Here is a 12,467-nt window from a genome sequence, read left to right as displayed (position 1 = left end):
TGACAGGATCACGGCCGAAATAATTCAGGTAGTTGAAATACTACTACATTAGTTTGCGTTGTTTCGTAGGAACTTTGAATTAATCTCAATATCAAAGGTAAACCATGACGAATAAAATGTCGCCCCTCTTTAATCAAAAAGTTGTGATAAATTCAAATAGTTAAGTTCATACCTCAAAAGGGGTGTTTTCCTGTTTAAGCATCCACGTTGTATCTACCATATTTGAGTGGCCAAACAGCGCGCGAATTCAATTTATGATTTGATTGGTTTGGTAGTGTCCACATTCCTAACTCAATTAAAGGCGAGCTAAAGAGGAATTAATATGCAAATTGAAGTAATAGTGTTAGCGAAAGAGAAGCCTCCGAGATCAGAGAGCTTCCCTTTGCGCGTCCTACGACATGTGTCTCGTCGTTTTAGAGCGGAATCAAGTAATTCTGGACACATCGGAAGTTGTATCACTTGCAATTACCGTTGTGGAGATGGATGCACAAGCCCTGACGGCCGATTCGACGTTTAATTTGGAAGGTATTACCTGCAGGGGTAATAAGGGTCGTGAGGGTGTTGGCGCCGGTATCCTGTATCAAATTACAAAGGCAACTTCCAGCTACCGAATAATCTGCTCTTCGTATTGTGCAACGTAACATAATCGATGGACGATAATTAACGATCTGTTATTTCAAATCGGCATGGAAACACGAAATTTCATTTTGGCATGGTTTGCACATCCATACATAGGAATCAATAAGAGGGTCGGCTCTCCTACTACGACCTCTTCCATCGGTATTCGGCCGTTTTCAACACTAATTTCCTGCTTTCAGGATTTTTTATTCTTAATTAAAGCGATGCGCGACGGACGGTTCGCGTAGAATTATAAAAAGTCGGATCATCTGTAGAAGCGAATTTCCCCGAATTTCAAAAATCAGTGATCCCAGTAAATGGAACAAGTTGAAACTCACCAGCTGCAACTGACATTAATGTTATGACTTTCTGGCAGCGGTCTGCAGCAATCGTTGCGATAGTTTCGGTAGTAAAAAAAACATCGTTTTATTATTATTAGATACATTTAATTTTACTTCTCTAACATTAAGATTAAGATATTTTAAGCTCTTATTGATAATAATTTAAGAGCGCCTAAATTTAGTCTTCCAACCATTCGAACGGCTCTGGAGGCTCCGGTTCCTTCTCATCGTCTCCTTTTGGTCCAAAAGCTGTAAAACCACAATAAAGCAATTGGAAATTGAGCACATTGTTACCCTTACCTGCGACATTTTCCACGATTTCCTCTTCACCAGGTTTCAAATTGCGCACCATTACGATCCCTCCAATAGAGACGTCTTTTAACGCAACATACTGGCTGTTATCGTTCAGGGTTACGACCTTCAATTGTTGCCGCATAACACGTGCGGGATTGTTGAGAATTTCAAAGGCAGGCTCCGGTTCCTTCTTCTTTTCATCCTTCTCGTCCTTTTTCTCTTTCTCGCCGGACTTCTTCTCATCGGTTTTCTTTTTGTCATCTTCGGCCTTCTTTTCTTCAGTTCCTTTCTTCTCATCTTTCTCTTCATCGACCTCCATTTTCTCGTCGCGATGCTTGCGGTCATGGTCCCGGCGGCGTTGACGTGCCGCAATACTCAAAACTGCTGTTGTAACTTTTTCGCGTTCTTCGCGTTTCTTCTCTTCGAGGGGCGCTGGGTAGGCGTACAGACTCGGCTTCGCGTTGGATTTAAGCTCAAGTTTCGGCATCTGCAAAAACATATTAAAGTTTTAAGATGTTTGATAAAAAGCTGATTTGATTTCGGGCCAACTAAATTGTGGTCGCTATAAATTACTCACTTTCAGTTGGGCATTTAAAGTAATGAGACACGTGGGTGTAAACGCCAGAGCCAGGCAATGTGACAACGGGAACCAATACCAATACTGCGTAAAAACTAAAGCTCCAACGACAGCGAGCATATTAGTATGACCTGTTCTTGATTGCAGTGATAAAGTGACGTTACGCCCTCCCGCGTCAATGATGCCTTGAGCCAAAATGGCGCCAAACTTTGCCATGACGTCTTCGTGTTTATTAGAGATAACTTGAGCGTACGTCTGTCTGAAGAAAGTAACTTTGGGACATGTCTGCTCCGTTTGTTGGATGAGGATCATGGCAGACGCGATGAGCGCTCCTTGACGTACGAAGTTGACGGGATCAAACATGACCATGGGCTCCAGAAGAGCGATGGCTTCTCGAAGTCCAGTTCCGGCGCACGCTATACCTAGAGCCATAGCCGCGCCGTAGCGTACATGGGGATTGTAGCTTTCAGCCAGTAAAGACACCACGCTGGGGCATTGCTCCGGGGTCCTGCGAACAAAGAAAATCTTGAAAAATCCTAATTACTGCAAAACAGCGGAAGCCTTCGAAGAGCTATCCCCGTTTGCTACGCAGCTAATAAGTGAGACGATTTCTCGTCTAACGCCGGAAGGAACGTCTCTTCGAGGAGCGCAGTGCATTTTCCATTTTCTCATTTTAAAAACGACCGGAACGAGGGAGGTTAATCGAGGACGAAACGAAAATCGCACATTTACGGTCGAGAAAAAGCCCACAATCCGGATTCGAGATGAGGTTTATCGTGATGTTGTGTTGTTTTTATCGGGCGGAAATTATTTTTTTGTTTGTTTATTGGAGTTATGCACAGATATTTAACGAGGCAAATTCTGGGAATAGAGGAATTTCACATGACAATATCCAGGGGTTGTTCTGATCAAAATGCGGTTTATTGTCTGTTCGTCGATAAAACTGCAACTAACGACGGGTAAAACCGTTTTACGAGCCCGCCGATGAATGCTCTGGCATCCAAATGCAAAAATTCCCTGATCACCTCCATAAAACGAAAGCAGACATAAAGCAGTTTCTGAGTGCTATAACATCGCCTTTATAGCGAGCGAATAAGCGAATAAGCAACGAAGCGAACAATTAAAGACTTCAATGAGAACAAACTTAGATGCAGCTTACTCGGAAATAAATCATGGCGCTGACACGTTTTTGGTTCTACTAATTCGCTGAACACGCCTGCATTTAGATATTACGAATTGTACATTTTCGCCTATTGTCCTCGCACAATCCTCAATCCTGCACAACAAACTGTTCGTGACAGGTGAACGTATTTCAAGGTGAGAGCTCTTCCTGCGGCTTGAATTTTTGGTGCTTTCGCTGATGAATAGTTTCATTTCGTTCCGGGCGCGTGTACCCATTGTGCATTTGTTTTTCGCTGAAGTAGGGTGTACGAGAACGTTTCCCGTTATTAACTCGATGTCGAGCTTTCCGACCGACTGATAACAGACCCTGCGGACAGGTACATATTGCCTGAGCCTTACGCCCTCCGCTCGCTTTTCGTTCTTTTCTATTGTGTTTTTGTTATGTTTTTAGTGTGTATAGTTCGCGAATGAGATGAAGCGGAGGTCGGAGCCGACATCTCGTTCTCTCATTAATTAAAACATTGTCTCTGGGCGACCGTGCCGCTGATTTTATCGTCGTCTCCGATGTGCAGTTAATTATCCTGCCAAAGTTTCAGCAGCGGTGCTAGAAGCTACGATTTCCATGCAGCCTTTTTCGTGAAACACTATTCATTCGTAATTTATAATCATAACTGCGTGAAAATACGTATGAGCGAACGCAACGAATGAGAGTTTCAAACAAATTGAATAAAAATACTGTTTCATTTATTTTCGTGGTCATTATGAAGTTATAAATCAATCGTTATTAACATCAACAAAAGTTGTGAAGTGAGGCTTAAATCAGGTGAGAGCCCTCGACAGGTTCATTACGCTAAATGGAAGAATCTTTATGGTTTTGTTTGTTTGCTTTCGCTGCAAAAAAACTCTAGGAGTTGTCAAGAATGGCGCAAATTAATTGGAAAGAATTTAAATTGACTGATCAACAAACAAACGAAGGGGTAGCTTTAGTAAAGACTTTAAGAATCAAACGAACTGTTGCCTTTGATGGACAATGACTTGTCTAACATTCCATTTACAGAAAGTAAAGTGAAGCGTTCTCAGAAAGCTTTTGTTAGTAAAACTAAAAGGCAGAGAAGCGCAATCTGAATGTGACTACAATTGTCGAGTTAACTTATGATTTGCCTGGAGCGTGCATTTCTGAGGAAAATTCAATTTATGCAGGTGCACCAACCTGTGCATTTAAGAACGGAATTTAAAAAACAGTTCAGCAACTAATGTGTTAAAAGAATAAATGGCTTTGATAACACCGCTCAACAAAAAAATATGTTTTTTTTGTTGTCCTGAATAGCTCTGCGGATTTCTATGTTTTTCAAGACCATAGTTCTCGAATATATTCTTAAAAATACTGAATTGGCTGTGGTTTTTATGATTTTGGCGTATTTTATATTTTTAATAATTTAGATTTTGAGTCGGCTCTTCAGAACACGAATTATAGTAAAGTGTTTTTCTCCAAACGTCACAAAAAGTCACTATTTTTTAGTCGTTTTTAGACAGTAAAGTAGGCAATTTTGTTGTAAGTAATGAAAAGCGCTCGTTGACATGGAAACACTTTTGCTGCCTAGGCAGAAAAAGTACTTTTTGTGACGTTACTATTTGAGACTTACATTTTGTATGGCTTTGCACGATCTTAACTTTGAAACCAATTTTTTTCACAGTTAATGTCATCAATGACAACTACATGCATAGCCATTCATGTTCTTAGTTCAATTTGCGTTCATTCATTGTCGGTCGTGGAACTGAATTTAACGTTTGGAGAAAAAGTAGTATTTGTTATTTGGCCGAAAAGTGGCTTTGCTGTCTCGCAATTTTGCATACGCTCGGCTACGCTTCGCCTCGCTACTGCAATTTAATTGCTCGACAAAAAGTACCACTTTTCTGCCGTATAACAAAATCTACTATTATTATCATGTTAACATTCGCTTTGTGCACGCCACGTGACCAACAAAAGTTGGAATGCTTCAAGATTTTCAGTAAATATGGGCATAAAGTTACACTTTCTCTAGTCATAGAGTCTAGAAAATTATAGTGAAGAACAGGGAAAGAGCTTCCACCATTATAAAAGTGATGAAAGAATGGTATCAGGGTAGATGGGATCGTCACTTGATGGCAGATTATTGCTGATCTTTAAAAAGAAATTGTTCCCAAAAAATATAAAAGACGCGCTTATAAAATGCGTTTTTTTAAAGTTTAACATAAGTTTTATATATTTTTTTCTTTTTCAACTTCTATCTACATTAATTAACCACTCAAACGAAACAATTTTTAATCATTTCCAAAAAAAAGATATTTAAGAATATACTTGTTATTTCTTTCTAAATTTTACCGATTATTAGTAAAATATGAAAATCAAGATTGAAAAAAAATCATAGCCAATCTTCCAAAACCAATCAGTTTCGTGAATTGTTCGCAACCACTCTTACTTCAAGGGCTACAATATCATTGTTGACCAGTGTAACGTCTATTCCGTTCTGTTTCCATTTCGGCGTAGAAATCGAAACTCGTGCTCTTCTGAAATTTATGATGTTTACAGTTAACATTTTCTCTTTGGCACCAAATTGCAGCAAAATTTACGCGAAACTTTTCCTGTGTTATCCGCATAACTTTGAAATTTTAACGTCCATTCCGCATGCAGATCTGTGTCGATGTGTTGATGAGCTGCAAACTGGTCATTACGTCAATTTTCAAAACATTCATCAAAGAAACGATAAACTTATTTCATGTTAAGTTTATTTTTGATTTGGCGTCCCGAACGTGCATTCGGAATTCGTTATGAGCGAAGGTTTAATCTGAAATGCAATTGTCCTGATTCGTTTGAGATTCACGTCGGCGTTTCCTGCAGCAGCCATAAATCTTGTGAAGCGGCGGGTCACACACCTTTCCCTTACTAATATTGTGGAGAAAAATAAAATCTTAATGTTTCTTTCAGGTAAGTGGCCGTTTGGAGTGGCTTGGTGTACTGTGTACGTCACGTGCGACGTCCTTGCCTGTTCCGCTTCCATTATGCACATGTGTTTCATCAGTCTTGGCCGATATCTGGGCATTAGAAATCCGCTCAAGACGAGGCATAGCACCACCACACGGACTGTGGTGGTGAGGATAGCCCTCGCTTGGCTACTCTCGATGCTCGTCTCAAGTTCAATCACAGTTTTAAGTATGTAGAGTCTTTCGACGTGATTTTGTAACTTGTAAGTAAAATTCGCAGGCATCATCGATGCCAAGAACATCATGCCCGAACCGGACTTATGCGTCATAAACAATCGAGCTTTTTTTGTCTTCGGTTCGCTGGTCACTTTCTACATCCCGATGGTGATCATGGTAGGATCGTACGCTCTCACCGTCCAACTCCTCCGTAAAAAAGCGAGATTCGCCGCTGACCATCCTGAAAATGAGCAATTTCGCCGCTTAGGGGGGCGATTTGGGCAGAAAGACAGGACTCCGGCCATGTGGAGGACTGCCGGTTCCGGGGAGAGGTGGGCTCCTACTTTCATCCAGGTTGATTTAACAAGTTCCGCAAACACGCTTTCACCATCTGTCCTTTTATCGCGGTGGCAATAAATCTGCGCCTCTCGCCGCGTCATATAAATCCTGATAAAAGGACGATCCGGTAAACGCTTTCTTTTTTTACTCTTCGCCAAGACAAAATTCCATTAATTCCTTCACACAAACGAATTAACGGATTGTCACCCTATTCAGGTCCAGCAACAACATCAGGATCAGCACCTCGCATCCACAACTTTCTTACGCAAACGGAGGAAGTGGTACAGGTTCAGTTCCGGGTAGCAGGAAAGACCAGAGCACACAAACTCCGGAAAACATCGCGAGAGAAACGAGAAATTGTAAGCTGAGGTCGCTCAAACTTCAACTCAACAATGTGCCGTCAAATTTGTCGAACTTTAGGTGAGTCCTTACAATTTAACTAACTTTACATAATATTGTCACCAGCAGCGCGCTTTTTCTGGAAGCGCATCTCCCGCATCATCCTTCATAAATAGATGACGGACAACACATGCGGAAAGTCTCGATAAGATGAAAAGCTCATTAAAATTTCATGCCAAAGCTAAAAAGCTTGATGGAAACACGCTTTCAGTTATTGCAATTAAGTCGTTTGAACGATGACGTTATTAATTAAGAAAAGAAAATAGAAAAACATACTTAAAACTTCAGACATTTTAAACGAAGTTTCAGGCTAGACTTCATACTGAAATATTCATGCAACCGAAGTTTTTTCGCCTTTGACTTGGATTAATAAATCAAGTTTGTGGTAAATTTTTAATAATTAATTGTCCCGAGTCCATTTAAAATTAAAAAATAACTGAAAAAATCAAGTGTATTATCGTCGTGTAATCGACGTAATTGTTAACAACGCACGCAATTAGAGTCGTATCACCAGCTTGTATCAGTTCCGCTGCATTGATCCAATCCGCAAATGTAAAGCTGTTGAAAAACCTCTCATCGGTAAATTCCAGAAAGTCATATTACGTTTGAAATTGGAACACCCACCTGCAAATTCGCTAGAGGGGGCATTAATGCGTCCCTAAACGTGGACTTAAATCCTGCTTATCTCTACGGTGGTAACTTCTTCCTGTTCTCATAGGGTCCATCGTTATCCTTAAGCAAACATTTGGAGAGTTGCGTTGGCGGTGGCGTGTTCGAGAGTGGAAATCAGTTATAATTCGATAATTAAAAGCTCTCTGACATTCACACGATCCTACGCCAGAACGTGATGACGTAGTGTTAAAACTGCTTGCTGTAATCTGTTGCGATTTGATTTATACAAGTGTACGATTGAACTATTATCTCCTGTCAAAATATTTTTTTATAAAATCGGCACTTTACTTCTTGAAAAACGACTCCGATTTTGTGCTCGTTATTTGAGGGCAATGAAAAAAAAATGTATGCAATCCGTACATTATTCTTTTTTTTGCCCAGTGTCTGATAAAAATATGAAAATCAAGCGAGAAGCGATTTAACGTTCGCTCACTATTTTTTTTCAAAACTTTCGCCCTGTGGATTATCCTAGCTTTTGTATTCACTTTACAAGGAGATTGTTCGTCGTTGACACAAGGACTCGTACAAAACAAACAAACCGAAAAAAAACAAAGTCGAGCAAACTTGCTTTTTACAAATCTTACATAAAGCGAGTTTTTTAGTTGACATGGAAGTAACTACGTGTTGTGTGTAAGTGAGAAACTGTAATTAACTGGCATCCGCACACATCTCTGTCATTCTATTCCATTATCCTGCCCCTTTGGTGACATCAATACCTATATAATCGGATCGGCTTCGTCACCAAGACAATTTCTCACATTACTATATGGGGCAACCCCCACCGTGGCTTGCGTTTGTCTCCTTTTCCTTCGACCGCAAAATCGCCGAGTGGATGCTCTCGGATCTCCAATTACGCAAATTGCAAGGATGCATTCCATCCAGTTCCGTCTACTGAGTTGGAGGGGGTCGAGCGTGAGGCTCTTAATGAACGTCTTGGATGCGGATCCACAGATTACAGCAATAGAGAACGTTATTAACAGCCGTTTGATGACAGGATTCAGGATGCATTATCGGTGGTATTCGACGAAAGTTTGCTTAATGGACACGAAATTTCCGTTCTCCTCAACGCGCGATAAACATCTCGATTCGGACCTGTCCTAGGCCGTAACGAGCGTTCTTCTCGTCACGGTTTCAATTTTCGAAATATAGCCGTCATTATTCCAAGTCATTCCGCTTCGTCGTAACGATTAAAGTTGGCAAAGTCGTAGAAACGGAAGTTACGCGAGCCAAACATTCCTGCCGGATGACAATTATTTTTTCATGTTTCATTCGCACGGCCATCAACCGAATCAAGGGTTGACTCCCAATAGTTCGCTAGAAATTACGGTAAAGTTCCGGGAACACAACAGCGTGATTAAATCCAGGCATTCAGGTACAAGGAATAACAATCAACGCTTGTTGTCGCGAACATCATCTGCATAAAAGTAATATTTGCTTGCTTATAGACTGCTTGCGGGGCGAGTTAAACGCAAGACGATGGCAGCCAACAGCGTTGCCACCGAACAAAAAGCTTCCAAAGTTCTGGGTCTCGTCTTCTTCACCTTCGTGCTCTGTTGGGCGCCGTTTTTCATCTTGAACATCATTTTCGCCGCTTGCCCGGACTGCGACGTTCCCGATCATGTCGTCGTCGTCTGTCTCTGGTTGGGCTACGTCAGCTCCACCATCAATCCCATCATCTACACAGTGTTCAACAAGACATTTCGCGCAGCTTTCATCAGACTACTACTGTGTAGATGTCAAAGGTATATAAAGCACACACGCCCCGAAGACAACCTCATCAGATTTCTTAACTTAATTAATAAAGCATCTGATTCTTCTAATTACAGATTATCAAGGCCCGTGCGGTATCGCTCAGTCAACGAAAACCGTGGAGCAGCTAGTCTTTGCACACCGTCAGCTCTTCCTTTGGCTATAAGTCTTCAAGGTACACCATTGCTCACTCCAGCATCAACAGAATCATCATACGTAAGGACGCCGTCTACAAATTTCCGTGAACGAGACGACTCGTATGAAGACCATGACTGTTAAAGTGTTGAACTATTGTCGATGTTCCCTCTAAGAAGTACTTATATTCGAATTTAGATGTATTTGTGGACTGTGGTCTGGTCCAAAATCGGCGGTCTAGCGATTTAAGATTAACCAAAGATGTGTTGTAAAAAATCATTCGATGTTGTTGAAAAAATATATTCTGTAGTTTCCATACGCTATGGTACCAATGACATAAAATGACAATCTTGATACTGGGACACATTCCTGCGAGCGTTTTTGAGGATCTGTCCGATGTAATAAGTCAGAACGTCTCTTTCAAGAGCAAATCTTGTGATGTTAGTTTGTAAACAAATCGGCCAATTGCAATCAGCAATAATAGGTTATAACCGAATAAAATGAAATTATTTTTTAAGACAAAGTCAAAGCAAAACAATCTTATATCTCGATGTCAAAATAAATGTATCCGAACAAACGGTGTTTGATTTTCCCTTCCACTTGATTCAATTAGATTCTTAATACAAACTTCGTCCTGCGACGCAATTAAATGATCCGAAAAAAATATCTCATCTCTCTGTAAACAAACGTCTAAATCAGGATTACGAAAGAAATCCGTTTTAAGTGCAATAAAACTTTGAAAACGTCACTTTTAAAGTAAACTAATCGCGTATACTGAAGCTTCGTCCACCATTAAAAGAAATTAACACCCTAACCGTGTTTAAAAGTAATCAAAAAGCAGTTAACATCCGAACGTTCCGAAAAATAAAAAACACGAGCCTGGAAGCGCCGACTGTTCTGGTAAAACTTAAAACTGGCGCAACTTCTGATCCGTGACATTCTCTCCCTCTCTCTTTGTTTCGCTCCTCAACTTCTCCACCCTGACACAAAGCAATTACGCAGTAAATTAGGCGTTAACGGAGCCCGAAATCAAGTGAGGCCGTACTGCCGCCATTTTTATACATGATTTGGTTTAATTGCGCCAGCTGACCTTTTCGCGCTGGACGACTTTGACACGTCAACGTTTTTATTAAAACTTTCATTATTCGGAGAGGAATTCTCAACTTGCCTGAGGCGGCGTTTAGAGGCTTGAGGCAAACGTTCAGACAAATTTTCATGCTTATTTGATTTTGTTTAGTTAAGCCCTATTAATATCTGAGCTATCAGAAACTCAATGAATCAAACGTGAGGAAGATTTAGCCAACATTTACATGTATTTGACAGTCAATTGCTTACTAATTTCAAAGTAGTTTATTGCCGCTAAACCAAACACGAAATTTTAGGTGCAGGAATTTTGCGCTTTATAATTGTTGACACATTTAATAAGTTAGAGGTATCGTAATAAATGAGGATTCCAGACCGAAAGAGAATTTTAAAGACATGTAAGGCGGTTATGATTCATAACTTCCGACGCATTTCCCGTATTTTACCAATATCAGACAATGGTGTGTCATACTTTCTGATTTATAATGATAATTTTAGAGAAACAATTTCAAGTTTCCGTTTAGGGACATTTTCCTAAAACGTTTAAGTTGGTGAAACGTCATTCGAGTGTCAATTACATATAATGTGTTTATAAATGTTTCTAGCATCAAGGGTGGCTATGAAATGTCAAATAAATTTGCCGCTCGTTTTGGGTTTAGATTTTTCAACTGACATTTGTAGTTAACCTCAATCATGAAAAAAGTTGGTTTTGAAAACAAACTGTTTAAGTTGTGGTTTGAAGCCTAAAAATCTAAAATTTTGACACAAAACCGTAATTGAAAAGTCGTAGACGAAAGTGACATTTGAAATAATTATGAACATAGTTATATTCACTATGAAAACAAAGCGGGAAAATAGCGCATGACAGGAATTCCAAAACCTCCTTTAATGCTAGAAACATTTATAAACACCTTGTATAACCAAATGACGTTTATCATTGGATGAATCTGATAGTTTTGCCAATTAATTGACAGGAGTTCCAACTCACAAAACAGTAGTTTCAAAATAGTACATCAAATAGAATGAGTGCTACAAGTCGTCTTATGAAATGAGTGTAATATACTATTTTTTTCTACTTTGCATTGTAAATAAATTTAAAAAATGCATTTGAAAGAAATTATTTTCGTTTAGGGATTTTTGACAAGTTCGGTTGATGACAAAAGATGTAATGACATTTGTCTTACAAGATTTCAATTCACATAATTACTGACGTTTTCTGCTTAATTTTGCAAAATTAAGTATTACAACGTTTGCCTTTCTTCTGGTTCATTATTCCTAAATCCACATTTTCGTGATCATAATGATAATCATCATTGAGATTTTGATTCAACATTCAAGTGTGGGCATAATAACATAGCCAACATGCCTAAAAAAAGTTACTATTTTGCGTGCTATAATAAAAACAATTGTCTTTATTGTGAAACGCGTTTGCGTTTGCGTTTGCTATTTTTTGATTCGGTGCTTCAAGATTTTCATTACAGCATTGTTTTTCAATTGTTTCGGATACGTTAAGAAACTTTTTGTAAGTTGTGAAATAGTAATATTGTTTCTACAAACGCAGTAAAATGCAAAATTTAACAATAAATACTTTAAGTGACAGTTCTGACAATTATTTTAAAACTGTTGATTTGAATTTAGAAAATCGGCCCGAATATGTGTGAAGTCTAAGAAAAGGCAATAAATATTCTATAAATGTAGATTATCAAAAATACAATTTAAAATGCATCCAATTTTGACGAAATTTGGTATTTGGGAATAAATTGTATTTTTGATAATTTTTGTCAACACCAAGAATTGATCCAATAATTTTTTTTGTATAAATCGATTGTTTAATCACAATTTAAATTCCAGCCTAGTCACATACTTTTGCGCACTCGTTTGAACAGTTTTACGCACTTGGGTCTAAAAGAGTGTCATTTCAAATTTAAAGTGGCAATTAAAATGACAACTTTATACAGGGT

The 12,467-nt window shown here is 39.2% G+C and overlaps 2 protein-coding genes across 4 annotated transcripts in view; one reads left to right on the top strand and one right to left on the bottom strand.

The window, feature by feature from the left end:
* 5-HT2A (5-hydroxytryptamine receptor 2A) overlaps positions 1-9,991 on the top strand; it is a 94,239-nt gene extending 84,248 nt beyond the window's left edge. For 2 of the 3 annotated variants that reach the window (XM_088037661.1, XM_088037660.1), the window contains exons 4-8: positions 5,918-6,142; positions 6,194-6,461; positions 6,685-6,888; positions 8,985-9,281; positions 9,366-9,991. In XM_088037661.1, the coding sequence (XP_087893787.1) occupies positions 5,918-6,142; positions 6,194-6,461; positions 6,685-6,888; positions 8,985-9,281; positions 9,366-9,567 (1,196 nt within the window). In that variant the 3' untranslated portion in view covers positions 9,568-9,991. Of the gene's footprint in view, positions 1-5,917; positions 6,143-6,193; positions 6,462-6,684; positions 6,889-8,984; positions 9,282-9,343 lie in introns of all 3 variants that reach the window. The other variant, XM_088037662.1, reaches the window with a different exon arrangement.
* Positions 1,020-12,467, bottom strand: part of Rpn2 (Regulatory particle non-ATPase 2) — a 70,958-nt gene continuing 59,510 nt past the window's right edge. The window contains exons 10-12 of the mRNA XM_088037659.1: positions 1,831-2,338; positions 1,260-1,740; positions 1,020-1,208 (exon numbers count right to left, since the gene is read on the bottom strand). Coding sequence (XP_087893785.1) covers positions 1,138-1,208; positions 1,260-1,740; positions 1,831-2,338 — 1,060 coding nt within the window. The 3' untranslated portion in view covers positions 1,020-1,137. The remainder of the gene's footprint in view (positions 1,209-1,259; positions 1,741-1,830; positions 2,339-12,467) is intronic.

Source organism: Gnatocerus cornutus, chromosome 5 (genome assembly GCF_029298725.1).
Source record: "Gnatocerus cornutus isolate USDA-ARS CGAHR chromosome 5, icGnaCorn1.1, whole genome shotgun sequence".
In the NCBI taxonomy this organism is placed as follows: Eukaryota; Metazoa; Arthropoda; class Insecta; order Coleoptera; family Tenebrionidae; genus Gnatocerus; species Gnatocerus cornutus.
The sequence above is the reverse complement of the archived record's forward strand: the minus strand, read 5'-3'. Positions and strand labels throughout refer to the sequence as shown.